The 27,652-nt window shown below is 37.3% G+C and overlaps 3 protein-coding genes and 1 long non-coding RNA gene across 10 annotated transcripts in view; 2 read left to right on the top strand and 2 right to left on the bottom strand.

Annotated features, from left to right (window-relative positions):
- Positions 1-12,849: 12,849 nt before the first annotated feature.
- irak1bp1 (interleukin-1 receptor-associated kinase 1 binding protein 1) lies at positions 12,850-13,965 on the top strand. Its single transcript, XM_051880791.1, has 4 exons — positions 12,850-13,199; positions 13,282-13,347; positions 13,424-13,554; positions 13,658-13,965. The coding sequence occupies exons 1-4, from the start codon at positions 12,906-12,908 to the stop codon at positions 13,914-13,916; spliced, it is 750 nt and encodes a 249-aa protein (XP_051736751.1). The 5' UTR covers positions 12,850-12,905; the 3' UTR covers positions 13,917-13,965.
- A 1,994-nt stretch (positions 13,966-15,959) lies between these two features.
- si:dkey-261l7.2 (uncharacterized protein LOC569751 homolog) lies at positions 15,960-22,090 on the bottom strand. Of its 2 annotated transcripts, none has more exons than XM_051880789.1 (7): positions 21,931-22,090; positions 21,547-21,677; positions 17,365-17,454; positions 17,193-17,284; positions 16,896-17,059; positions 16,682-16,798; positions 15,960-16,586 (listed from the first exon to the last, which is right to left on the bottom strand). In XM_051880789.1, the coding sequence occupies exons 1-7, from the start codon at positions 22,036-22,038 to the stop codon at positions 16,491-16,493; spliced, it is 798 nt and encodes a 265-aa protein (XP_051736749.1). In that variant the 5' UTR covers positions 22,039-22,090; the 3' UTR covers positions 15,960-16,490. The 2 variants fall into 2 exon arrangements, with proteins under 2 accessions (XP_051736749.1, XP_051736750.1); XM_051880790.1 differs by having other exon boundaries at positions 21,842-22,020.
- LOC127505325 (uncharacterized) lies at positions 18,065-20,980 on the top strand. Of its 3 annotated transcripts, XR_007927686.1 has the most exons (5): positions 18,065-18,614; positions 18,819-18,869; positions 19,023-19,124; positions 19,839-20,246; positions 20,502-20,980. It is a non-coding gene; the product is annotated as an uncharacterized LOC127505325 (long non-coding RNA). The 3 variants fall into 3 exon arrangements; XR_007927685.1 differs by having other exon boundaries at positions 18,065-19,124; positions 19,839-19,940; positions 20,655-20,980; XR_007927687.1 differs by lacking the exons at positions 18,819-18,869; positions 19,023-19,124 and having other exon boundaries at positions 19,788-20,246.
- Positions 22,091-23,001: 911 nt separating the features above from the next.
- phip (pleckstrin homology domain interacting protein) overlaps positions 23,002-27,652 on the bottom strand; it is a 47,137-nt gene continuing 42,486 nt past the window's right edge. For all 4 annotated transcript variants that reach the window (XM_051879649.1, XM_051879648.1, XM_051879652.1 and 1 more), the window contains one exon: positions 23,002-27,495. In XM_051879649.1, coding sequence (XP_051735609.1) covers positions 26,819-27,495 — 677 coding nt within the window. In that variant the 3' untranslated portion in view covers positions 23,002-26,818. The remainder of the gene's footprint in view (positions 27,496-27,652) is intronic.

Consider the following 27,652-nt stretch of genomic DNA (forward strand, 5'->3'; position numbering starts at 1 on the left):
GAGAATATGTGTGAGCGAGAGAGCTTGTGTGTTTTTTGTGTATGACGGATGGTGTAACGAGTGTTTATGGTGCATGTCGTGTGGTCTACAGTATTAGGAAAAGAGTTTGCAGGAGGTAGGGTCTTCTCCAGGGGGCGATCACGGCAATCCGTGCCTGTTCCGGCCACAGAAACTCATGTAGGAAGGTTCACTGGAAAACCAGAGGAGTCTAGAATATGACTTCACTGTTTTAGAAGAGAGACGAATCATTTCAAAGTAATGCACAAGTAATTAGAAACAACCGAGGCCAGAGAGAATGATGCCAAAGGCATGAGTGTGTAGGTAAGTAATTCATTCTCACTGTGTTTTACGAACGCAAGGTCCAATTAGAGCATTGTAAAGATGTGAGGTCTTTAACGTGCCGGCCGCAGGTGTATTTGCACACAGTGAAAATGTTAAGATAAAACACACCGGGTTTCTGTACTCACTTTGCAAAGAGGGAACACATGGAGTGTGTCAGAGGGATCAGTAAGGTGCTCAGTTTCAAGCTTTATGGTAGTCTGAGTTGACCAGAGGCATATGCTTCATTAAGTGTTGCAACAATATCTGGGTCCAGTATGAATTAAGATCAACTGACAGCATTTGTGGCCTAATGTTGATTACCACAAAAAAAAAAAAAAATTTCCAACTGTCCTTGCATTGCTTTAAAAAAAAAAGAAGAAAAAAAGCAAAATTTGGAAATAGAGTGAGACATTTACAATGACATGGCTTTATAGTGTGAAAAAAATCACTTACTAACCTTCTCTGTGTAACACCACTGTATATACAATTTTACAACTTTGTTGCCATGATAAAAATGTGTAAATTGACTGTAAAAAAAATAGTTCAATGTCTTTACATCTCAAATAATACTCAGTTTTTAACAGAATAATCAATGTAAGTGCTTTTATAAAATTATAAGCATCATATTTCCAACATGTCCTCCAACCAATACAGCCATATAGGTCGTTTGTCACTTCCCTGAAATACGACCCATAGGAGTGTTTACTAAAGTTGTGCCCCTATCCACAACAGGACACTTTCATTTTAATGCATTGTTTCCTTTTATCTGCATCATATTTCGGGTTTCGCATAGCTCAATTGATCTGCGCTACTTATCTACTTTTTCACGAGAAATGCTGTCCAAATGTCCTGTTTGTCATGATGACGTCTAAAGTCCCCGCCAAAGGAAGTAGTCCCTTTTAGCAACTTGTTTTTAAGACACAATAAAGGTTATAAAAGGTCACAAGTGGGTTATAACTGGTGTGTTTTATGTCATAGATCAAAACGTGAAAATATTTAGAGGCTTTGTTAACCACAGACCTTATTTCAGGCGATTTAGCAAAAGCCAATTCAAAAAACCCATAGACTCGGCGATGGAACCGGAAGTCCAAAAATGCTAACTCGCTTCCGGAGTTTTGCCTACAAAAACACGTCATCTCTGAGGTACTCTATAAGGTGCTTGAAAAAAACTGGTCCCATTCACTTCCATTGTAAGTGCCTCACCATAACCTTGAATGAAAGAATGAACAAAAGAACGAAGGAAAGAATGAAAGAAAGAAAGCTGGAAAATACCTCAACAGATTAAATGTGGATTTTTTTTTTTTTTTTTTTTTTTTACAATTTCATCTATCCAAGCTTAATAGACTATAAGCAAACCATATATTGATTGATTTCCCCAAAAAGCGCAAACATTTAGGCTCTATTTGGCACCAATAATTTTGTGACCAGCCTGACACATCAACACAGACTCAACCAATGGTGTGATTTTGGAGGTGGGACTACCTATTAATGTGACCAATGGCAAAAAGGGTGTGTTCAGGGAAACCTGTTTGAAACTATTTTTTCCAGTTCGGGTTGATGACGGGTTCTTCAAATGTTTTTAAGAGGGTTCTGTGCCACTACCCGAAGTGAAATTACACTTATAACATTTAAAAAGTATATACAGTCACATCAATAAACTCTTTTACAGTCCACAACACTGTTTATTCCTTCATTTGGTCTATTTCTTCTTAAAACAGAGATCAAGAGACTCATGTTTGTACCTTTCATCTATGTTTGTTCCTTTACTGTCAATAATGAGGTCTTAAACCACTCGGCCTTAAACCACTCGGCCTGTGGTGAAAACAAAACAAAGAGCCATAGTTTCCTCTCTTGTCTTTTTATGCTTGCATTTTCCGACTGCATTCGGTGACCGTGTGTTTTCCCTCCTCTCTCTTCTCTTCCCTCTTATTGTTGCTGTAAATCCGAAGGGCCCTTTTGCAGTTTTACTGGAACAGAGAGTCATTAAATGGTTGATTTCAGATGGCAGAGTGTGAATGTTTTAAATTAACTTTATTGATCTGCTAGTCCACCAGTCAGCCAAGGAAAAATTGACACCCGCTTGGCGCATGGGCAGTAGATTTGCACCTCGGCCGTTTTAAACGCCTGCTTAGCGAGGCTGGCCGTGCTCCATGCACTCGTACTCGGTGTGGTTTGCTGAATACAACTGCACTGATTTTTAAGGACATTTGAAGACCTGAGATATTGGCATCAAAAAATGCTCATTTGGGAAAAACAGGTTAAAAGAATTTTTCTGGGTTCAAAATGGATGTCTTGATAGCACCACACAGCCACAGTGTTTAAAATTTCTGGGGAAAATCAACCTATAAACGGCTTTAGAGTTGTCTTCGCACATAGAGAAGAAAGTATGTTTATAACAAAAATAAGTAAATAAATTTACGCACTTCTAAAACCCTCATATAACCATTTTATCACTATTTTTTAAATATCTCGTGCATTCTCTCAGTGTTTTTCTTGTCCTGGACCCAACTGCTTTTAATTCAGCCCCTGCATCTAACTGCCAGTCATTCTTTTGAGGGGCGGCTTCAAGTTGGGGTCAGCTGACACTTAAGGGTTCAAAGACCAGAGGGAGGAGAACTCATTTTGATGGGTAGACTATTAGGTGTGTATTGGGGGAGAAGGCATTCCTGTCAACACCTGATTGGTCTGCTCACAGGAGAATATTCTTACCACACACATGCATCACTCTCTTATTCATAACCAGTTCCATTTTTTAAATAACAGAATGATGTTTGGTTCCATTAACGGTTCTCATACATGTGGAATAGTGGAATACAGCACTAAAAAGAGTTTCCTGCACTATTTATTTAGCGGCATCACAACATCAACACTCAAACTACAGCACGAAATAGAAAGCATGGTCAGTGTAGTCTGATTAGAGAACAAATGAGGCAGTTCTTTTTAGCAAATCAAAAACATACAGGATAACCAGTGTAAACCATGATGTAAACCAACTCCTCAATCAAACGCCCATAACTAATCAGTGATGTTATTGACTGTTTTTTATATGACAATGTATAGTTTTGTTTGTTTAATATTGACGTTTAATACATATTTAGGCCAATTAGTGGAGGACGCTTTTTTGGCATTAAACATTATTACTTCATTTCTCAATGAAATTGCTTTTTTGTCATATTTTTATTATTTTAATATATATTTTTCTTATATTTAACCCTTAAAGTTGCAATGAAATGGAAGTAGAGAAAAAAATTTGTACGTATTTTGACGTACATTTGAGTGAAACTAATTATTGAAAAAGAAAAAAATATAGGGTGGGACTTGGTTCTGTCCATCAGTTGTTGATGGATGGAGGCAAATCTGACTGTGAGCTTGCAGTCAATTGTCAGAAAGAAGCGGGCTAAGGTCTCTTTTGAATGGTATTTGTACCACGGGTGGTACAGTGGAACATTAACAGGTTAAAGGGTTAGTTCACCCAAAAATTAAAATGATGTCATTAATTACTCACCCTCATGTCGTTCCACACCCGTAAGACCTTCGTTCATCTTCGGAACACAAATTAAGGTATTTTTGATGAAATCCAATGGCTCAGTGAGGCCTCTATTGCCAGCAATGCCACTGAACTTCTCAAGATCCAGAAAGCTACTAAAAACATATCTAAAACAGTTCATGTGACTACAGTGGTTCAACCTTAATATTATAAAGCGACGAGAATACTTTTTGTGTGCCAAAAAAACAAAATAATGTCTTTTCAACAATATCTAGTGATGGGCGATTTCAAAACACTGCTTCAAAGGTATACGAATCATTTGATTCAAATAATTTGTTTGGAGCGCCAAGGTCACGTGATTTCAGCAGTTTGGCGGTTCGATACGCGATCCGAATCACTAAATCGAAACAAATGATTCATAAAGATTCGAAGCAGTGTTTTGAAATCGCGCATCACTAGATATTGTTGAAAAGACATTATTTTGTTTTTTTGGTGCACAAAAAGTATTCTGGTCGCTTTATAATATTAAGGTTGAACCACTGTAGTCACATGAACTATTTTAAATATGTTTTTAGTAGCTTTATGGATCTTGAGAAGTTCGGTGGCTTTGCTCTCAATAGTGAGCCATCACTGAGCCATCGGATTTCATCAAAAGTACCTTAATTTGTGTTCTGAAGATTAACGAAGGTCTTACAGGTGTGGAACGACATGAGGGTGAGTAATTAATGACATAATTTTAATTTTTGGGTGAACTAACCCTTTAAGTAGAGTAAACGACTGGAGTAGTACACCAGAGGGAAGTCTGTCGTTTCACCAGAAGATCGAGTTATGACAATGATAATTTGATTAAGAATTACAAGGAAAAAAAAAAAGGATGAATTTTTGACTAATAACAGAAAATGGATAGGGTGAATTTCTATTTCATGCCAACTTTAAACACACTAAAAGAACCATTAAATAGAAGAATTAAGGATCTGGAATCATTAAAAGGAACCTGAATCATTAAATTCTCTGCGATTCCCATCATTAAACACTATAATATTCCCACTAACTCTCTCCTTGACATTCACAAACACTACTGTACGCATGTAAACAGATACATTATAGCAGCATTTCTTAGGTACACTTTTATCCAAAAACCAACTCAAACATCTCCGCCAACCCATCTAAAATACGCCCCTCATTCACTGCAACCTCACCAATCACAAAGTACACACACACACACACACACACACACAAGGCCATTTTTCTGTCTACTCGGTCTCCTGTGTGTCCTGGATGTGAATAGGTACTTCATTAATTTCATCTGTTCGAAGCTGAAGCCCAGAGAGCTGACTCCATCATTACACCAATAACTCCACACATTAATCTCTCTCCTAGACTGCCACAACTTACCCAAACACACACACTCCCATTCCTCTCTCCTCAATCTGTGGGCAGAAATATCACGACTCATCCTCTAAATTTCGCCCCGATCCATTACAAAATACCGGGCCTGTTTAAATGAGACCCCAGTAGAGCCTCAGTTCTACTGCAGGGGCGCCATGTTGGCTTGGGGAGTCTGGGCTAAAGCTTCACCATGTCCCAGAGCAGCGCTGTGTTGGCTCGACTCTGCTGTGGCAGTTTCCTGTAGCTCACGGAGGTCTGGGTTTTAGAACAGGCATGTGCTGCCCCGTAGAGCCAATTGCTCAGTCAGGCTAAACCTAAAGCATTTAAATGAGTGAGATGAGAGGAACTGGACGTTTTGGGCCATGCCGAGACGAGGGAAGGATATGTGCGGTTGAAAAACGAACATTAACTTGTGAATGAGCATTTGGGGCATCACTTTGGAAGGTTTTGCAATGATAATTTAACATGTATGTTTATAGAGTTTGGAAACACTGCAAGTGTTACTTGTGAAAATGTCACCTAAAACTCTAAAAGGTTTACTTTAAATGGCAAGTTACACAATTTCAAAAAGGTAAAAAAAAATTTAAAAAAAAAAAACATTTACAAAAAAAATGAATAATAAAATAATATAATATAATAAAATATAAAAATAATATATGATAATATTATCAATATTAATAATACTAATATTAATAATAATAAATGTAAAAATAAATGAAAAATGAAACCTGCCAAATAATACAGAAAACTAACAAAATAATTGGCAAAAAAGTTAAAGGTGCAATATGTAAGAATTTTGCAGTAAAATATCCAAAAACCACTAGGCCAGTGTTATATATTTTGTTCACTCGAGTACTTACAATATCCCAAATGTTTGCAACTATTTGTAAATCATGAGAAAATTGCAATTTTAACCAAGGCTCCGGGACGTGTGAGGAGTCGCCTGTCAATTGCGTCATACCCGCGTCACCCTCCGTTTCCGGTTTTATTTTGTATAAACCATGGAAACACCAAAGACGCTTTAATATTTACATGTTTTAATAGACAAGGGAACAACTGTTTTGATATATTTGTAGACAGAAAACTAATCATTGTTATATAGCTCAACACAGTTTAGTCTTATTGTTTAAATCTAGATTTTTTGCAAGTACCATGCTTTACCATGCCTCAGAGAAAAACACTATTTTTTGAAGTAGCTAACATAGCATAATCAGATGCAGTTTTATTTTTAGTAACAGTAATACAGAATTTTCTCCATCATACAATACGTTTTAAAAAATAATTGCATGCCATTTATCAACACAAGCCATCCAGCATTTAATATGATATTCTGATATCGATCTATCTTACTGCAGTGTGTAACAGTGTCTCACAGCAGCCGCCAAGCGAACGCACAGAGTAACGTTATAACATCATTTTCAACACTCTAATATGATAAACAGAGCTGCGTTACCTCATACTCATGACCGGAAAAGCGGAAGCAGCGGCGGCGACTGTGGCATAATAAAAGTTCTGCTGCTCATGAGGCGTGTGTTGCGCAATCGCTCCAGCGGCCTCGTTCAGCTCCCACAACACTCTGTCCTGCTCTGCTTCATACTACAGTAACGTTAATAATCGCATCCATGAACATGATTTCTTCCCGAGTCCTATCCCGATTCTTTTCCACCGGCTGTGAGGTGAAGACCACATGTCCCATGATTCCGCGCTCAAACTTGCCGTCAAGCTACGCCTTTGTTTTGAATAGGCCTCTAGCGACCTCTAGCGGACAGAAATCGTACATATTGCACCTTTAATTATCATGTTTGAATTTACAAACAAGTTAAAACTTAAGTTTAAATATTAAAATAATACAAGTGAAAAAATTAAACCTGCCAAATAATGCTGAAAAAAATGTAAAAACATTTTTAAAGGAAAAAAAAAAGAAGACTAAAACAATCCCAACAATAAGAACAAGGTGATTATGACCTTTTAAGGGTAATTTCACCAAAATGACCAGCTGATTGCTCATTCTGTCCTCTTTATTACTTGGTTATTTAACCATTAATAAATAAATGAACATTAAATATTGCTTTAAGTTGAAAATTATTTCATTGTGTAACAAAAAAGAGATCACAAAGTGATACAAGAGACTAGCACAATGCCAGAAATTGTTTGTCAGGGTCATTATACAAACACATCTGAACACAGAACGCAATGAATGACCAATCCAGAATCAAGTATTCAAGTAATCAGAATAAAGTTTAGGTAATAAATCAATACAACTCTTACTGGATCTTTTGCTAAAGCAAGTGAAACTGCAAATGTACCAAAATCTCCTTAGTTGGTCAAATAAATTCTGGCATTAAAAATGGCACAGTCCAAAAGAGAAGTCCAGAAGTTCATTCCACTCAGCCCAGATGGTCTCACATGTGTATTTTCCTCTCTAACATTTTATTTTTATATTTAATAATCACATAAAAAAGCTTAGTGTGGTGAACCAGTCTTATGAGGTTACGGTGACGGAGAATCTCAAAACGGCCTCTTTAATTCCATTCCTCACTCAGCAGGTCACGCTCAATTTTTCCCAATAGAATCGTGGCCAGCCAGATCACACGGTTCTCATCTTATCATCCTCCAAGACTGCTGCCAAATAATCACAAGGCCCCTTTAGAAGTGTTTATTTATTTGTTTGTGCCGTTCTGGAGCAATAATTCACTCTTGTTATAGACGGGTACTGGAATAATATACTGCTGAACTATTAATGGATCTCCTACCACAACACTCACAGGATTCCGTCTGTGGTTAAAATGTATCAAAAAGAAAGATGGAGTCCTGCAAAGATTTTCCATTATCAAAAGGATTTACAGCTTCAGTCTATCAGCAGAACAGAAGAGAGACAGAGTCAGATGGGGGACATGGTGAAAGAACTATTTAAAGATTGACGGATCATCAAGTGAAAGAAAAAAATGATTACGATCTATAAAACGGTTCCTTTATCCACACAATACTGCATCAAAACACATTCATATATGGGTGCCACAGGCCACAGGGTGGGAGGTGGGGGGGTGCAGCTGGCTCTCTCTCATTAGCCGAGTGTTTGGATCAGGAGTAGCTCTTGTTACAGCAGTAAACTGCAGCTTTGAACTTTTAATAGAGCTCTGAAATCCAAGCAGCCTTTAAAATACACATTTCTGCATAACAGAAAGAGATTGAAAGAACGAGAATGAGGGCGACAGAGATGGAGAAAGCACAAGGGAGAACTAAACATACGAGGGACAGAAAGCTGAGAGCTTACTAAAAGAGATTTCATAGATCTTAAACCACTTGAATACTCAATAGTCAGAAGTCCAAACAGCACATAATTTTGCATCAGCGGTCTGCCCAGATGTGACTCAGCAGCGGCCCTCGATAGAGAGCCCTGTGGGTCAGAACCAAAGGTGAGGCCTTAACAAACCAGTTCTAATGAGGCAGAACCGGATAAACAATGTAGTTATCATGATTGACAGGTTGACATGATTGACGTGATACTGCAAAAGATGCAAAGAGATTATGTTTCTTTCATTTCACATACTGACAAGCAAAACTTTTTTTGGTTAATTATTTAAAAACTACACCAAGCTTAAAATATCTATGCATAAAAATAATATAAAATAAAATAATTTCCGAGCTTTAGCATGAATTAGGTCACACAAGTTGGGTTATAATGTATGAGAAGTCAACAAGCCTGTTTAGGAGTAAAAATACAATGTACAATGTATGTATATATACATATATATATATATATATATAGTCAAACCAAAATTTATTCAGACACCTTGAACATTTCATTCATTATTACAGTTTATTCACTATAGTTTAAAAAAAGGGATCTCAGAGTTAAACTGTGTCAGAAAAAAATTCATCTTAATTATGTCAGATAACACTTAAGCAAAACATGGTCAGGTCAAAGTGTCTGAATAATTTTTGGTCCCAAATTTTTATCAATTTTACTGGTAGTCCACTGTATGAAGAATTTTTGGGTATAATATGTCACAGTTTACTTTATTTTGCTATCCTCACTTACATAAATGAACTATAGTGTCCTGCACACACTAGTAATAATATATCAAGAATATCAAAAATGTCTGAATAATTTTTGGTTTGACTGTATATATATATATATACTTTTTCTTTTTAAATGGGGAAGCAGAAAAGCAGTGCTGCCATTTGTACACTAAACAATGCTGAGTTAAAAACAACCCAAAAATGGAAAAATTTGAAAATGGACAAACCCAGCAATTGGCCAGCAGTTGGGTTAAATGTTTGCCCAGCCTGCTGGGTAGTTTTATTTAACCCAACTATTGTTTAAACATTACTGTATTCCTTGCTTAAAATGAACCCAAAGTATGTTGGAAATGAACATTTATTAATAAGTTTAATGACTAATAATTAAACAATAAACATTTATTAAATTGCTTATAATTGCTTATAATTGCTAATAAATTTTCACCTTTTGATTATTATTGTTGCCTCTAGTAATTATGTGTCTGATTTTTAATTTCCAACCTATTTTAGGTTCATTTTAAGCCAGCCATATGGTCATTTTTAATCAATAGTTGAGTTAAATAAAACTGCTTAGCAGGTTGGGCAAACATTTAACCCAACCGCTGGGTTAAAACAACCCAATCGCTGGGTTTGTCCATTTTCAACCCAACTTGGGTTGTTTGTTTTTAACCCAGCATTTTTAGAGCGTAACTTGAATGTGTGAGGCTTCCGGTGTCATTCACTTCCAGTTATTTTAGCTGTACATAAACAGTCCGTTATGCTGCTTTATATTGCAAACTGGTGTTTGTTATCATATTATTTGAATTTATTATCATAACAATAAACACACTAGTTTGTTACACAAACAGTTTTACTGTTACTGCACTTTGTTTTTCTACTAGTTGTTTACCTATAGCAGTTAATGAATCAGAAGTGTTGCACATTCAAAGAAACTAGCTTACTATCATGTTGCAAAAAAAGGTGGACAATTTGGTGTATTAAGTTTAATAACTTCAACATGTATTCTTGTAACCCTTCATTACAAAATTAACAAATGTTATGCAGAACAATATAGGACTTTGATCTGAATTTGATATCTTGAGGTAATATGTATATTGCAAAGTTTTAATGTATATAAAGACTGTCATTCACATTTCTGAAAATGTAAACAAAAAAATGGGGCGAAAATTGAGATGTATATAAAGCTTGACCAAATGACATGCTCCACTGAACAGTGTGCAAGTTTGTTTATTTGAGCTAATATGTAGGATATACATGCCATAGAGAAAAAAGCTATAAGCTACAAATGTTGTGATTTGCAAGCAGAACTCTTTTGATACATTTTCTAGCCTATATAGTCTCTAAACACAAGATAAAGGTGTTTTCTAGTTTTATCTTCTAAAGTAAAACATAATATTTAGACCTACATAAATGCCAAAATCTGCATCTTATAAAATTCAGCTATAGAAACTTTAGCTTAATTTGACACTGTCCAAACAAGATTTTAGAGCCTCCCAATGTTACTGACATATCCGAGTTAAACTGGAGCGCCACAGGGCTAACACATGGGAAAAGACACACAAATACATATACATTCATGCCCTCGGGCAGACTCAGCACCCCCTCTCCCCTGCTGAAGTCTCTAATCATGTCCAGGAACACGAAAGACAAGTCAAAACGCATTTTCCCAGGGTTCACAGCAAGCGAGACCAACCACTGCCAATCAATGAAAGAGAGGTCAGGTGGACGGAGGTGTCACATGACATCACAGACAGGTGGACTATGCAGGTGATCTCTGATGAAAATTAAATGACTGACAATGGTTTCAATTTCCCTCATTTATAATACTACTGAGCTACATAAATTTGTTTATCAAATATAACAGCAAAATTAATGCAATTAAATAAAATTTGAATTTTAAGATGTTAAAGCCTTAAATAGCACATATATTCACTATGACCGACACTGAGGTCATTCCTTTTAACTCCATGTAGGCCACAGAGAGAGAGGGATAAAGAGTTTATGTTATTTTTCATTTCCTGGGAATTGGCCTTGCTTCCTTGTTTCCACAGCTCGACTGCTGTGCTTCCGTACGCAACTTATCGGATCGCTTATCAGTCCGTTTGAAGCGCTCAGTGTCTCCAAACCCCACGCCTGCACCCACGATCCCAGCTTGAACATCAAATATTCCTTCCTTCAACAGAATGGCGGAGATCCAGAGTCAAAGCCTACATGGCTAAGCAAATAAAAGAAGCCATTGCATGTATCTTGGCAAAGACACATCATCAGATAAACAGTTTCAAAAAGCCAACATAGAACTATGTGCAACCCGAGACAATATCAACAAATACGTCCTGCACATTTTCAGAGTGGGATTAGACAGAGGGCTTCACGGTTTAATACAAACAAACAGACAGGCCTTGCATGAATTGTAGTCTGCCTTTAATTCTCTCTAATGTGTATAATAATAAGCAGAACATAACAAATATATATATATATATATATTTATATTTGGTGTCACAATTAAATATATATATTTTTTTAAAATGTGCATAATAATACAAACATTTATGAAATATTATTGAATTTGTGTATGCTTTTTGAAATGGGTAAACTATTAAAGGTAGATATAGGCAAACTGTTAGGTCAAACGAAAAGGTTATTTTTAAAGGTGTTTTAGAAATAAATAAATCAATAAATAATTTAGCTATAAAACAAACAACATTTGCAAACAATTACAATCTTAAAAATAACAGCCTACAATGTCCATATGTCCAGTAACAAAATATATATATATATATTATATATAATATATTATAAATATATATATTTATACACACATACACACATGCGCATATTAACACACATTAAAATAACAGTTAATACTTGATCCTTAAAAAATAATCGTAAAAAGGATGATGAAACTGTGTTATGAGATGCACTGCTGTTACTGCTTTAAAATTATTAAAAATATTTCTAACACTAAACAGGTCAGTCTAAATAAAAATGTATTGACTTTTTATAGTTGAATAATAATAATAATAATAATAATAATAATTCCTTATTATTATTATTATTAGGGCCTATTATTATTATTATTATGCATACATTTTCCTATGGTGATGATATCACATACTAAGTGTTTACTATTTACACATTTAAAATCAATTCAATTGAACCTTTAATTTTATTACATTTTATTAAAGTTTTAATTATTATTGTCTTTATTATTATATTATTTTTGTTATTATTATTATTATGCATACATTTTCCTATGGTGATATCACATACTAAGTGTTTACTATTGACACATCTAAATCATAAATCAATTCATTTGAAACTTTAATTTCAAATAATATAGTGCTTTGTTTTTAAATGTTTTATGTAACAAAATTAGGTGTATCTACTGTCAAACGCTCTGTGCAAACTGTGTCCGTCAGTTTGTTGATCTGTGCTGCCCTCTGCTGGTCAGTTCTCAAGAAATAACTTGATTTCACAATCTATGAGAGTAAAATGAAGCATCTTTTAAACTAATCGAACGATTCTAACTATTTGGAAATATACAGATTTAAGTAAGTTTGCGCCAACACAAAATCTTCAGACATTTCAGATATTGCTGTTGTGACGTATAAAAAGCGACTACAACAACATTTCCCGACATGCACTGAACAAGTTGCCATAGCGCCACGTTGGTTTACCAACAAATATGGCGCACAGCCCGTCTCGTGTCTTTGCTGCAGTTTCAACGACTGCTGGTGATGTTTACCGAGACGAAAACGAGTCGGTGTTCAATCGGGGCCGCAAGCAAACACCTTTACACACTCAAAGCAACGTAAGAGTGGTTCAGGTGACGGGCTGTGCGGAGTTATCGTGTCCTCCGGACCGCGCGACCGTTACAATCAGCGTCAAAAACAGTAAAGAAAATGTTAACGACGTGACTAACAGCGTTACGCGAAGACTGGAATACATACTACAGACTGCAAGACAACATGATGTCAAGGTGCTAATTGAATAAAAATGTATGTATTTCTAAAAATAAAGAAAGAAAGAACAAGCAATTCCAGTATTTTCTATCCAAACAGGAAGAAAACATCACTGTGGCCAAGCATTTACAAAGAGAGGAGGAGCTCTTCCACATGCAAGCCGAGGTAATTTGGATAGAGGTGTCCTGTATTGTCAGGTTACGATACGTTTACTCTTTATTTATCTATTTTGTCTCTGCAGGTGCTTCTTGTGTTTTCAGACTTTGAGAAGATGCAGAGTGCACGCTCAGTTTTGATTGAAAAACTAGACAAAAGCGTGTGTGTTGGTGACCCTTACTACAGTCACAGTGCTGAAAGCCTCAATTTGTTAAGGTAAACAATGCTTGTACAATGTCAGTCTTCATGTAAAGCTTCACACCAGCCATTTTCCATATAAAATAAATTAATATGCCTGTTTGTAATGGTTTGAATGCAGGCGGCGAGTATGTTTGGAAGCTGTGGACAACGCTCGGCTAAAAGCCAGTGAGGCGTGTGGCATTCTGGGACAAGCTCTGGGACGCCCGCTGCTTGTACGCGAGGAGGAATCACAAGAGTGGACCAGCGGTCAGCATGAAGTCACTGGCTCTCCTCTAACACTACATCAGAGGACTGGGGTTACATTAGTCTCTGCCTCGTCACGTGTGTTTGTGACCTTTGAATTGCGACCAAAGGACAGCAACAGGAGGAAATTTTGAAGTTTTTGTTTAGCAATAATAAAATTACATGTTAATTTTTTTCCAAGTATCTGCTGACTAAATAATGCACCATAGAGGACCACCAGTATCACAAAAGGGCCTAACATAAAGATTGCACATGTGATGTTTTAACAGACTAAATACATTTTCCAACCCAGTATATGGAATTGCACTGTGTGCAACTCAAAAGATGATGCTAAAAACTTGGTCCAAACCAATTAATTGAGCCGTACTCGAGCATACTGGTAAAATCACATTTGCGTGTTAGAAAACACTGTTGAAATCTGAAAGTCTAATAAATGAGTTAGACGAGCCAGTGTTTGAATAATACATACTCGTATAATGATGCATGTACGCATCTTGCACACATAATGGATGACATACTTGCTTGGTTATTAAATTACATAATTGTTCTCATATTTCTAAAAACAAAAATTGGAGGTTTTTAAGACTGCTAATTATAGTGCCAAACACTTGATGTAATTATAACTATATTAGCATGACGGGCAGACTTCTTTGCCCCTATGTTGCTTGTTATAGCTGGTAAAATCATGAAAATACTCTTGATCTGTCTTCATATTCTATTTCACTTGCTATGTCAGATGATCTGTCTTCATGACACTGAACAAGACATTCATACCTTGCTCTGCCTCCTTTAAAATATGAAGGAGGGTGTTTACCATCTGCCATTGTAATAGATGTCCATTCTTGCATGACCTAAACAGATTGATTTTGGGCTTTGTGAAAATTCATTAGGAGAAAAAGCTGGATAAAACACTATTACTTCTCTAGATAGAAGAGGAAATTAACTAAGGGCAAAGAGGACTGCATAAAGAGAACAGCAGACCTGATGATTGCAAACAACAAGAGGGGGAACACAGCATACAGTAAGGTCTCGGGTATTTGATTTGGAGTAAGTTTAAGGTAAGAAATAAGGTATCTTTATTAAAGGATTAGTTCACTTTGAAAAAGAAAGTGCCTCCATCCACATCCATCCATCATAAATATGTACTCCACACGGCTCCGGGGGGTTAATAAAGGCCTTCTGAAGCGAAGCGATGCGTTTGTGTAAAAAAAAAAAAAAAAAATCCATAATTTAAACAAGTTATGAAATAAAATATGTAGCTTCCGCCAGACCGCCTTACGTATTGAAACAAATTAATAATCAAATAAATTATTAAATAACCCACACAGCTGGCAGGAAATGTCAAAAATGCATGAGCACAAAATCAGGACATTAATAACGAAGAATACAAGTATCTCAAAACAGCAGACAAGAGGCTTGGGAGCTGAAAATAAAATACTTAAATTAAGGGATTTAAAAACACAATATAAGCCGATAGGTGAACTAGGCCTACGAAAGTTTTGGATTTTAAAGCCTTAATATGACCCATCCTTTAAAAGGAGAATTATATGATTTGCCATTTGTTTAAGTTGTTTGTGTTTTTCCAGTTTAAGATTAAAATTAAGCTTAATTTGATTTATACTAATCGATCACAGAAGCTGTCAGATTGTTAGTTAAGCCTTCAAAATGTGTACAGCTTGTGTAGGCCTACTCTTTGGAAGTTTAACAAAAACGCAAAAATATTTATTAAACAACACTGATTTATGTGTCATAAGCATATTTCCAAAGAGTTTAATAGGGACGAGAGTTTTGAACCTGTCAGCGTACAACTTTAATCGAATCTGTGCTTGCTTGGGCGAGATATAACAACCACATGCTCTTAAGCGTTTGAAATCAACACAGGATCATAACGAGCGACCACATTACTCTTATGACTGCTATTTCTGATCCATCGCTCCAAAAACATCTCACTTGAAGGGAAAAAAAAGACGCCTCATACCTGTAACTCTCATCTTCCACGGTTCACCGAGGTTTAGTTCCCTCACTGTTTCATGTGGCGAAAATATCTCGATGTATTATTATTATTATTATTATCATCATTATTATTATATTGTGTTTTAGAGGAGCACTGTCTAAACACACTGTACTCGGTGGATCCCAATGATGGACACAACATAAAATACAACATTTCGAGAAGGTATATTTTAAATAAATTAAACTTTATTAAGAAATAATGTTTGCATTTATGGCTTTACTTTGAACACTGTTTATCACATTCTCAATACTGTTTTACACAACAAATCCTTCTGTTTTGTTCTAAATAAATAGGCTATATCATATAGACTTGTAAATTCATTCATCCTGGAACACATTTGAGTCAGATCAACATGCATTTTGATCCAATGGCATATTATAAAACCAATTAATAGTCTATAATTTTGCTTTGACATCACAAATAGTTATGTTCATAATTTTACATATCCCTTGCAAAATCTTTAAGACATGTATCATTTTAAAAAAAAATATAAATGTGATGTGGGTTTTTTAGTTCTTTGGTTTAATAACTGAAATTGCTATGCATATGGAGTATGTAAACAAGATACATCTCTCAAATTTACTTGCCTCCTTTTTTTTCATCGCTTTAAAAGCATCAATACTGTCAATGAAGAATAGCAGGCATCATGTCTGTGATTCCAGGTGTTTTTAAAACCTCTCGTTTTTTTACTCCTTCAGTCGTGAGGGTAGATTTCTTGCAACCATTCCTGCATAACAAACTTTTCCCCATCGAAGTGTGAAAAATAGCGGTCTAGAACAGGAATGTCCGGCTATGGCACAAGACAGACACAAACACTGATTAAGATTAAGACTGATTAAGTCCAGACAACCTTAAAGACAAAGTTAAAAATATTGTTCTCTGCACCTCAAAGCCTTGAAAGAGTTTCAAGTTAGACTGGGGAATGTATCCGATCAGTATTGATGAGGAATCAGGCCCCATGAACAGAATTCTGTAATGAGGAGTGTCCTTGGCTTTCTCCAGCTACACACAAATACACCTTTTTAATAGACTACTGTTATATTCCTGTGGTTTCAGGTTATGACATTTATGACAAACAGCAATTATCTGTTTTACAAACCTCTGAATCCGAATATTTCTTTCTCTTGGTCCACTCTGGGGGGGCTTGGAGTCCTGCATCCCAGCCCACTATCACACCAATCATTTTATTCTGTGTCTCCATGATAACTTGTCCTACACGGTGCAGCACGTATGCTGGCCTGGGGCTTCGCACCTCCTTTGAGACTGATCCCATACAGTAGAAACACATCTGTTATGTTCTGTTACTTCTATTTTTCCCCCACTCAAACAAACTTTAAATGCCAGATTATATGAATATATCTAAATGACTGCTTTGAGATAATTCAGAGACATGTACCTCCAAAGTACCCGTTCTCATTTTCATGCATCAACATCTCGATTGCGAGCGCTTCTTCCAGAGTGTAGTGTTCCTCTTCCTCTCCGAAGGACCTGTAAAGTGACACAACATCCCACCTCAGCATTTGAGTGCATTCAGAATGACTTTAGAAAAAGAAATCGCATACACTTACGGTAGTTTGGGAATCCAGGTATTTAGCCAGTCGACCCAAGCAGTCGTGCTCAAGTAGGATTTTCTCATGGAGTCCCACATGTCAAGGATACTGAATATGGAATATGTAATGGGATATTTCAAAGAGCGGCATATACTGTGACATGTGACACTCTATACTATTAAACAGTCAGTCTCTTTAATTAATAAGAGACTATGAAGTACAGTAACAGTCATAAATTATGGACATGCTGTTACTGTAGCTCTAAAAGCTTAAGCTTTAATGCTTGAAATAAAAAAAATATTTTTTTAAGAATTTCTTTTTAAACCTCTAGTAATGCGTTTGTAGTTAAAAATAATGTCACTCCGCATGACCGTTTAAGTAAATTGGAAAAGAAGCTAAAAGTTGATTAAAAATAGTTAAAAACATAAAAGATTTGTTGACCAGACCTGTCATACAGACAGCTGACCATGTCCATGAAATCATTTTGTATTTAAAATTAAGATTTAAAGGGTTAGTTCACCCAAAAATTCTGTCATTAATTACTCACCCTCATGTCATTCCAAACCTTTCGTTAATCTTCAGAACACAAATGAAGATCTTTTTGATGAAATCTGAGAGCTTTCTGTCCCTCCACACACTGCCTTCACGACTAGAACTTTGACACTTAAAAAAGTTCATAAACAGATCGTAAATCTAATCCATATGAATCAGGCAGTTTAGTCCAATTTTTCTGAAGAGACACAATCGCTTTATATGATGAACAGATTTACTTTAGGCTTTTATTCACATATAAACATTGATCAACGCACACATCAGTTGTGGTAAACGGAAGCTTAAGCATGTTTGCTTGAACCAATGAGGTTCATTCTCGTGTTACGCAGCACGTTTGAGCTTCCGCAAGAACCAATGAGTTTCATTCTCGTGTTACGCAGCACGTTTGAGCTTCCGCAAGAACCAATGAGGTTCATTCTCGTGTTACGCAGCACGTTTGAGCTTCCGTAAGGATAAATGAGGTTCATCCTCGTGTTACGCAGCACGTTTGAGCTTCAACAAGAACCAATGAGGTTCATTCTCGTGTTACGCAGCACGTTTGAGCTTCCGCAAGAACCAATGAGGTTCATTCTCGTGTTACGCAGCACGTTTGAGCTTCAGCAAGAACCAATGAGGTTCATTCTCGTGTTACGCAGCACGTTTGAGCTTCCGCAAGAACCAATGAGGTTCATTCTCGTGTTACGCAGCACGTTTGAGCTTCCGTAAGGATAAATGAGGTTCATCCTCGTGTTACGCAGCACGTTTGAGCTTCAACAAGAACTAATGAGGTTCATTTTCGTGTTACGCAGCACGTTTGAGCTTATAAGAGGACCAAGGAGGTTCATTCTCGTGTTACGCAGCACGTTTGAGCTTCCGTAAGGATAAATGAGGTTCATCCTCGTGTTACGCAGCACGTTTGAGCTTCAACAAGAACCAATGAGGTTCATTCTCGTGTTACGCAGCACGTTTGAGCTTATAAGAGGACCAAGGAGGTTCATTCTCGTGTTACGCAGCACGTTTGAGCTTATAAGAGGACCAAGGAGGTTCATTCTCGTGTTACGCAGCACGTTTGAGCTTCCGTAAGGATAAATGAGGTTCATCCTCGTGTTACGCAGCACGTTTGAGCTTCAACAAGAACCAATGAGGTTCATTCTCGTGTTACGCAGCACGTTTGAGCTTCAACAAGAACCAATGAGGTTCATTCTCGTGTTACGCAGCACGTTTGAGCTTCCGCAAGAACCAATGAGGTTCATTCTCGTGTTACGCAGCACGTTTGAGCTTCTGTAAGGATAAATGAGGTTCATCCTCGTGTTACGCAGCACGTTTGAGCTTCAACAAGAACCAATGAGGTTCATTCTCGTGTTACGCAGCACGTTTGAGCTTCAGCAAGAACTAATGAGGTTCATTTTCGTGTTACGCAGCACGTTTGAGCTTATAAGAGGACCAAGGAGGTTCATTCTCGTGTTACGCAGCACGTTTGAGCTTCCGTAAGGATCAATGAGGTTCATTCTCGTGTTACGCAGCACATTTGAGCTTCCGTAAGGATAAATTAGGTTCATCCTCGTGTTACGCAGCACGTTTGAGCTTCAACAAGAACCAATGAGGTTCATTCTTGTGTTACGCAGCACGTTTGAGCTTCCGTAAGGATAAATGAGGTTCATCCTCGTGTTACGCAGCACGTTTGAGCTTCAACAAGAACCAATGAGGTTCATTCTCGTGTTACGCAGCACGTTTGAGCTTCAGCAAGAACTAATGAGGTTCATTTTCGTGTTACGCAGCACGTTTGAGCTTATAAGAGGACCAAGGAGGTTCATTCTCGTGTTACGCAGCACGTTTGAGCTTCCGTAAGGATCAATGAGGTTCATTCTCGTGTTACGCAGCACATTTGAGCTTCCGTAAGGATAAATTAGGTTCATCCTCGTGTTACGCAGCACGTTTGAGCTTCAACAAGAACCAATGAGGTTCATTCTCGTGTTACGCAGCACGTTTGAGCTTCCGCAAGAACCAATGAGGTTCATTCTCGTGTTACGCAGCACGTTTGAGCTTCTGTAAGGATAAATGAGGTTCATCCTCGTGTTACGCAGCACGTTTGAGCTTCCGTAAGGATCAATGAGGTTCATTCTCGTGTTACGCAGCACGTTTGAGCTTCTGTAAGGATAAATGAGGTTCATCCTCGTGTTACGCAGCACGTTTGAGCTTCAACAAGAACTAATGAGGTTCATTTTCGTGTTACGCAGCACATTTGAGCTTCAACAAGAACTAATGAGGTTCATTTTCGTGTTACGCAGCACGTTTGAGCTTCAACAAGAACCAATGAGGTTCATTCTTGTGTTACGCAGCACGTTTGAGCTTCCGTAAGGATAAATGAGGTTCATCCTCGTGTTACGCAGCACGTTTGAGCTTCCACAAGAACCAATGAGGTTCATTCTCGTGTTACGCAGCACGTTTGAGCTTCAGCAAGAACTAATGAGGTTCATTTTCGTGTTACGCAGCACGTTTGAGCTTATAAGAGGACCAAGGAGGTTCATTCTCGTGTTACGCAGCACGTTTGAGCTTCCGTAAGGATCAATGAGGTTCATTCTCGTGTTACGCAGCACATTTGAGCTTCCGTAAGGATAAATTAGGTTCATCCTCGTGTTACGCAGCACGTTTGAGCTTCAACAAGAACCAATGAGGTTCATTCTCGTGTTACGCAGCACGTTTGAGCTTCAACAAGAACCAATGAGGTTCATTCTCGTGTTACGCAGCACGTTTGAGCTTCCGTAAGGATAAATTAGGTTCATCCTCGTGTTACGCAGCACGTTTGAGCTTCAACAAGAACTAATGAGGTTCATTTTCGTGTTACGCAGCATGTTTGAGCTTCAACAAGAGGTTTGTTCTCGCGCATCAAGCAGGTTCGGTTGAGCTTGTTTATGTTCGCTGATCAATGTTTATATGTAAATAAAAGTCTAAATTCAATCTGTTCATCATATAAAGCGATTGAGTCTCTTCAGAAAATTTGGACTAAACCACTCAATTCATATGGATTAGTTTTATGATCTCTTTATGAACTTTTGGAAGCATCAAAGTGTCAGTTGTGAAGGCAGTCTGTGGAGGGATAGAAATCTCAGATTTCATCAAAAAGATCTTCATTTGTGTTCTGAAGATGAACGAAAGTCTTAAGGGTTTGGAGTGACATGAGGGTGAGTAACTAATGACAAAATCTTAAACTGCCTTTAAGATTAAAATTTATATGAATACACTAACATTCAAAATTTTACGGTTGGTAAGATTTTTAACGTTTTTGACAGAAGAACTTATGCTCACCAAAGCTTCATTTATTTGATCAAAAATACTATGAAAACAGTAATACTGTGAAATATTATTACAATTTGAAATAACTGTTTTCTTCTACATCTGAATTTTCAGCATCATTACTCCAGTCTTCAGTGTCACGTGATCCTTCAAAAATCATTCTAATATGCAGATTTGGTGCTCAAGAAACATTTCTGATTATTATCAATGTTGAAAATTTTTGATACATTTTTTCAGGATTCTTTGATGAATAGAAAGGCCTTTAAAAGAACAAACTTCATTTGAAATGACTTTTTTGTAACAACGTAAACGTCTACTTTTGTAGGCTATTAATTAAAAAAAAAAAAAAAGTTTGTGTTTGTGTTTAGTGTTTACCTCTGAGTGGCGATGTGTCGTTGTGCTGCGGTGCCGCTTGTCCATCTGGAGATGAGATACTGCGCAGGTAAAGCGGACAGCAGCAGAGTCAGCTGCATGATCACACCTGACGTGATTTGAGGCATCGCTGCCTGTACATTTAACATGACAGAGATTTCAAATCAGTACCCGAGCATAGTATGTTACTGCTGTAGTTTTAAAATGTTTTTAAAAAGTATAAAATAGCCTATGTACACTATATTTATTCTCCGATATTTCTCCAACACACTGCACAGTTAAAAGTTGGCTACCTTACCTTGTGCATGAACTTCAGTGAATAAGCACTGAGTTCACTATTGTCAGAGATAGGATACTATTTTTAACTTGATAACAGGAAGAGCTCACCGAAACTCTTAGCTTGTTATGCGTTGTGTAAGCATTGCCTTGAAAACTGAATATGAAATTTACATGCGGGCAGTTTCGGTTTGGCACCTGTGCCTCCAAGTTGAACATTATTAGACAGTGCGCGTCCAATAGCGGCTGTCCACGAGAGGAGGTGTGTGTACGCGTCTCGCGCCGCCACGTCAGGAAAGGACACCGCGCGCGCATGTTTGTTTTTATAAGCCAAATATCCTGAATCATAACGACATCTCAAAAAATAAACACACATTTACAAAACTATAAACACTGTTTGTAGTAGACATTCGCATTCACAAGTCAGGTTTGTAGCATAGCCTACAGTTGATTTAGTAGCCTATATTTTATTTTGTGGTCATAGTTCTGAGAAATGTCATCTTAGCAGCTGTTTTTCTTAAGATTTGATATAAATGTATATAATATTCATATATTTAATAGGCCTATAAAAAAATCACCAGGAATAGTCATACAACTATATCAGCACATTATAGAAATGAAGACAGCCTGTGTCATGTGAGCCTGTTCTTTTTTTTTTTTAACACATTTAATTAAAAAAAAAAAAAAAAAATGTATCCCCAGTTTTGTTACTTTTTTTAATATCAAAATATACTTTTTAATATACATTTATATCATTTGCCTTGTACATTTTCCTATCAATAAAAATTTCAAGCGCAGTTGAATCCAAATAATGCACGATAGAGGGCGCTGCTCTCCACGAAATGGTTTATTATCCACCATTCAATGGTTTTAAATAGCATCTTAACCTTCATAAAGTTCAATTTTGTTTATTTTTAGTTGTCATAATTTAGGAATGGTCATATAATATCAATCTGATGCACGTAAGGTACAAATCCTAATAATCTATATTATATTTCACATATATTGTATTTCACTCAATACAGTATCTAACGTAATCGTAAATGATTTTTAAGATTGTATTCATTTCTATGGCTTTTTCAGGCCTGGAAATCCCAATTTATAAATTTTGCCTGATACTTCAGGTTTCCCATGACCGAAATTAAAGCAAAAAAAAATATGTGAAAGAATTAAAGAACAAGATTTTGTGGAAACACAAATGTTTATTTCCTTAAAATATCAGTATGAACTAATGTGACAGCAGTACACCCTACACATACATTCTATTTAACGTCTTTATTTACACTTTTTCCTTTATATAAAAGTATACAAACTAACATAGAAAGACCTCTCAGTCTGAGGATATAAGACCGGAGAGGGGAAAAAAAGACCCTGACCCCACAAACATGACTGTACCTTCAGATTTAAAAGACCGGAGAATATACTAACATGCATCCATCTTTGATCTCCCCTCTGAAACCTGTCAAACAGTCCGTACGATGTCACTTCCTGTGCAGTATGGTGGTAATAGAGGGGTCGTGGTGAGTCAGATATAATACAGATTTCATGTAGCAACAGATTATAAACACCAGCTCAATAAAACATGGGGCTTGTACATAAACACAAATACAGAAATGGACTCAGACATGCGTCACCTGCATATAAAACAGCCACATACATACCCACCAAACAGTCTCGTACATAAAATTCCACAACCAAACACATTCAAAGGCTTTGGTTCAGCAAACCAGTTTTAAAGCTATGGGCTGGATTAGCTCTGTCGTAATGGATCACCCAGACCACAACTGCTGAGAGTACGCAAGAACCTACAAAATCACATGGCAACAAACCAGACCGAGTGCCTCCCTTATAAAAGACTACGCTGCATATGTGAGTCCGGACTTTAAGGTGGGATACAATACCTTAATTCTTTAGTTGTACATCACACAGACACGTACATACACACAAAAAGTCAAGGCACATTCAAAACACAGAATACGACATGCACACTGCCTCTTGTGTGATTCGCTGCCCTGTGGTTTCTACTGAGTCGATGCATCAGAATGGGAAATTTCAAACACAGTGTTCCAATGTGATGAGGCTAATGAAATGAGCAGTTCCACGGTAATTCAATGAGTTTTAAAAGAGGCCTGCTCTCCGGGCTAGATGAAACTACAGGTAGAGTGTTGAAAACGTGAGGCAATGAACGTCGCTACACACATATTAATAACTCTGTCAATAGTGGTTTGTAAGAATATACAGTGGCGTCAAAAGTATTTGGACACTTGAGAAACATCTAAAAATGTATTAATGACATTGAATTGAAATATCAAAATATCAAACTAAGTGGCATCCATTTTAAAGAAAGCAAATGTTTAAGCAATATTTGGACATTTTATGGTTGTTTAACGTGTTGGTAGTTATTCTGCTAGGACACCTGAGTGAACACTGGGAATATCCACTAAAAATCACCTCAAAGTAGGGCTGTCATTTGAATTAAAGTTTAATTGTAATTTTATATTTAGTTTAATTTAATCACATTATTTTCCAATTAATCACAATTAACTGTACACTGCTGTTCAAAGGTTTGGGTCAGTAATTTTGTTCTTCAAATAAATTCTGGTCTTTTTAACTTTTTAATCTAACTTTAAGAATCCTGATAAAACGCTGCATTACGCATGCCAGACAAGTAGATGGCGATGTCACTTTGTAAAGAAAGATTACGCGCCTGCGCATACGCATTCTTATTCAGAGCACTCGCACCAAACGGGCATGCCTATCCACCTTATTTTTATAGTTTACTGCACTTTGATATTGTTCTCATTATTCATATAGCGGCTAATAAATCGGAAGTCTCGCACATTCACAGAAACACCTTACTTCCGCGTTGACAAATAAGGTGGACAGACTAAATACGTACTACGCATGTGCACGTCATCACCATTTTCACAGATTCGCGTTTTTGCAGTTTAGATGACAATGGTATCGTTTTCAAAAACTTGCACTTTGGGTACGTTTACACTGCAAGGATATTCTTTAAAAAAATAAAAGTTTTTCCTTTGAGTTTTCCGCGTACAGACGACACCGCTGTCAATACGATCCCCATTCACACGAATCTGTGAAAATGACATGCTGTATTCTGCTGGCAGGCCATTAGATGGCGATGAAACCTAATTTCTGCATCTCATTTCGGAGGCTGCATCCTCCGGAGGTCGCATTTAAAGGCTGCATATGTAAAGGATGTCTTATTTAAGAAAAGTAACCGTAATAAAATTGACTGTTATTCCTCTTGAGGTGTAAAATACTGTAAGTTCTTTCTTACTTTGCAATCTAACGGTTACTTTTCTTAAATGAGACAGCCTCAATGACGTATGCAGCTTTCAAACGCGATCTCCGGAGGACGCAGCTACTATAGACTAAACATGTAATGCGCATGTGCATGGCGTCATCGTTTTCACAGATAGGCGTTTTTGTTGTTTACACGGAGACAGTTTTCAAGAACTTGCACTTTGAAACCCGTTTTCAAAAGTTTCCGTTTTCAGGCCACCAAAACACGTTTTCGTGTAAATGAACGGCTAAAATGCATAAAAAGTTTTCAATTTAGGTTGAAAATGGTGTCGTGTAAACAGCCCCATAGAATTCTTGAAGGATCATGTGACACTGAAGACTGGAGTAATAATGCTGAAAATTCAGCTTTGCATCACAGAAATAAATTAATTACATTTTATAATATATTAAAATATAGGCTAACAGATATTTTAAATTTTAATATTTCACAACATTACCGTTTTTACTGTATTTTTGGACGAAAGAAAAAAGGTAGCCTTGGTGAACATAAAAGACTTCAAAAACATGAAAAAAAAAAAATCTTACAGATCCCAAACTTTAGAACAGTATTGTATACTGCATATTAATATTTGTTGAGTAAAGCCTCCAAATGAAGGTGTTGCTTGTTTTAAGACCTTAATACCTTCATTTGTTTGCAGATGCCCTCTGATTTACATTTCATTCTCTAATGCAATGACATTCAGACATTTTAAAACTGTGGCTTAGGTGCCAAAACACTTTTTGCGGTCACTGTATATAAATATATATAAGTCATGGTTCTAGTTAGGGATCACAGTGCATTCTGGGAGCCCGATAAAACAGGCACGGAGTAATGATGTCAATATTATAACACACACCTCAACAACTGCATGAACTCAACACACGCACACACACACAGTGGTCATGTGGAGATATGCTGCTCACTAATCTCTATCATAACAACAGATCAATAACACACGTTTGTACTGAATTAATCAATACGTTAAAGCATCAAACACACTCACACACAAATTGGGGAGTACAAAGGAGCCGTAATGTATTGAACGTATGAAAAGGCACAAGGTATTGCTAATTATATAAAAACATGCGTGAATTACCACTGCCACTGATCTTGACTTGCAGAGAAAGACGTTAAAAAGACAACACGGGAAATTTATGAGGCCCTTCTCTGCACTCCACTACAGCTTTACAGCCACTTACACAATGATCTGTTAAAAATAGACTTTTTTTTTAACAAGTGTTTGATTTGTTGCCCTTAGCAACAACTGTGTAAAAACAATGCATAAAATTAACAGTTTAAAGAAACAAGACAGAGTAAAAGCTCAAGTTATTTCACACTCTCACACACACACTCAACCATTTCTTGAGAGATGAAATCAGGTATTTGGATTCATAAGACTGTGTAAGTACCTTTCTTCACTGGCATTCAAATATAGTGCATATGAAAATCAGTATTTAACTGCATTTGTGATTTTTCTGTGGAAGAAAATGTATAAGTTGGGGGATTTCAAGGGGCTGTGACTCTTGAAGTCACCAAAAGAGTCAAAGATTCAAAACGTGATAATCAATTTAGAGAGTCAGAATGAAAGATTCAGATAATCATGACAGTCTGATAGCAGCAGGAATGGTTCCCCCTCCCCAGCAGGGCGAGGATAAGGGCTTGTGTCGCATAGGACATGCAAAGTTGGCATTGTTACCAGCCAATAAGGTTGGCTTTGGCCTTCTCGGTGAGCTTGCGGACTCTCCCCTTGCTCGACGTGCCAAAAGTAATAGAGGCATCCTCAAACAAAAGCTGTCTTTGCTCTTCCTCAGAGTCTTCTTCGTTATAGAAAGCTGTCCTTCGGCCCTGGTTACGCGTTCTCATCTGCCCTTTCGAGCTCCCATCCTCTCCCATATAAATTTCAGGCTCTTCCCTTAGGGCAGGGCCTGGTGTAGGGGGCGTGGTCTCCTCATTGCCACGCCGACTGCTCCTTCTGAGAGTTTTGGGACTTGAAGGAGGTGGAGTATCTGGCGTTCTGGTGATTCGTGGTCTGCCTCGTGGTTTCGGACACTCTGGAGTCACTACCCCTGAATCTGAAAGACTACTGTCCTGGGCTGTAGAAGAAGCCCCGCCCTCATCACCTGTAGACAGAAGCAGCTCCTCCTCATGGTCGGAGTCTCTTCGTAGGGAATCCAGGTCTTTCTTGCTTTTCCTCCCTCTCTTTTTTCCAGAGGCCTGGGTCAACGGGGGTGTCGGTACCACTACTGGCGTCTGTATTTGTGCGTCTAATCTGGGTCTGCCCCGGCCTCTTCGTACCACTCCCACAGTCACTTGACTATGACCATTCAAATGCAAACTGTTCTGAGGAGGAGAGTTGTGATCCACTGGACCTAAGAAAGAACAAATATTTACATATTCATTTAATATATGCTCTTTCCCCAAAGTAACTAACAATGCATTTATGATTTAGATTTTTCAATCAGCATGCGTTCACATGGGAATCAATCCCATGACCCATTGAAAGATCCACAGATTTCCACGGTTGAC

Source organism: Ctenopharyngodon idella, chromosome 22 (assembly GCF_019924925.1).
Source record: "Ctenopharyngodon idella isolate HZGC_01 chromosome 22, HZGC01, whole genome shotgun sequence".
Lineage (NCBI taxonomy): Eukaryota > Metazoa > Chordata > Actinopteri > Cypriniformes > Xenocyprididae > Ctenopharyngodon > Ctenopharyngodon idella.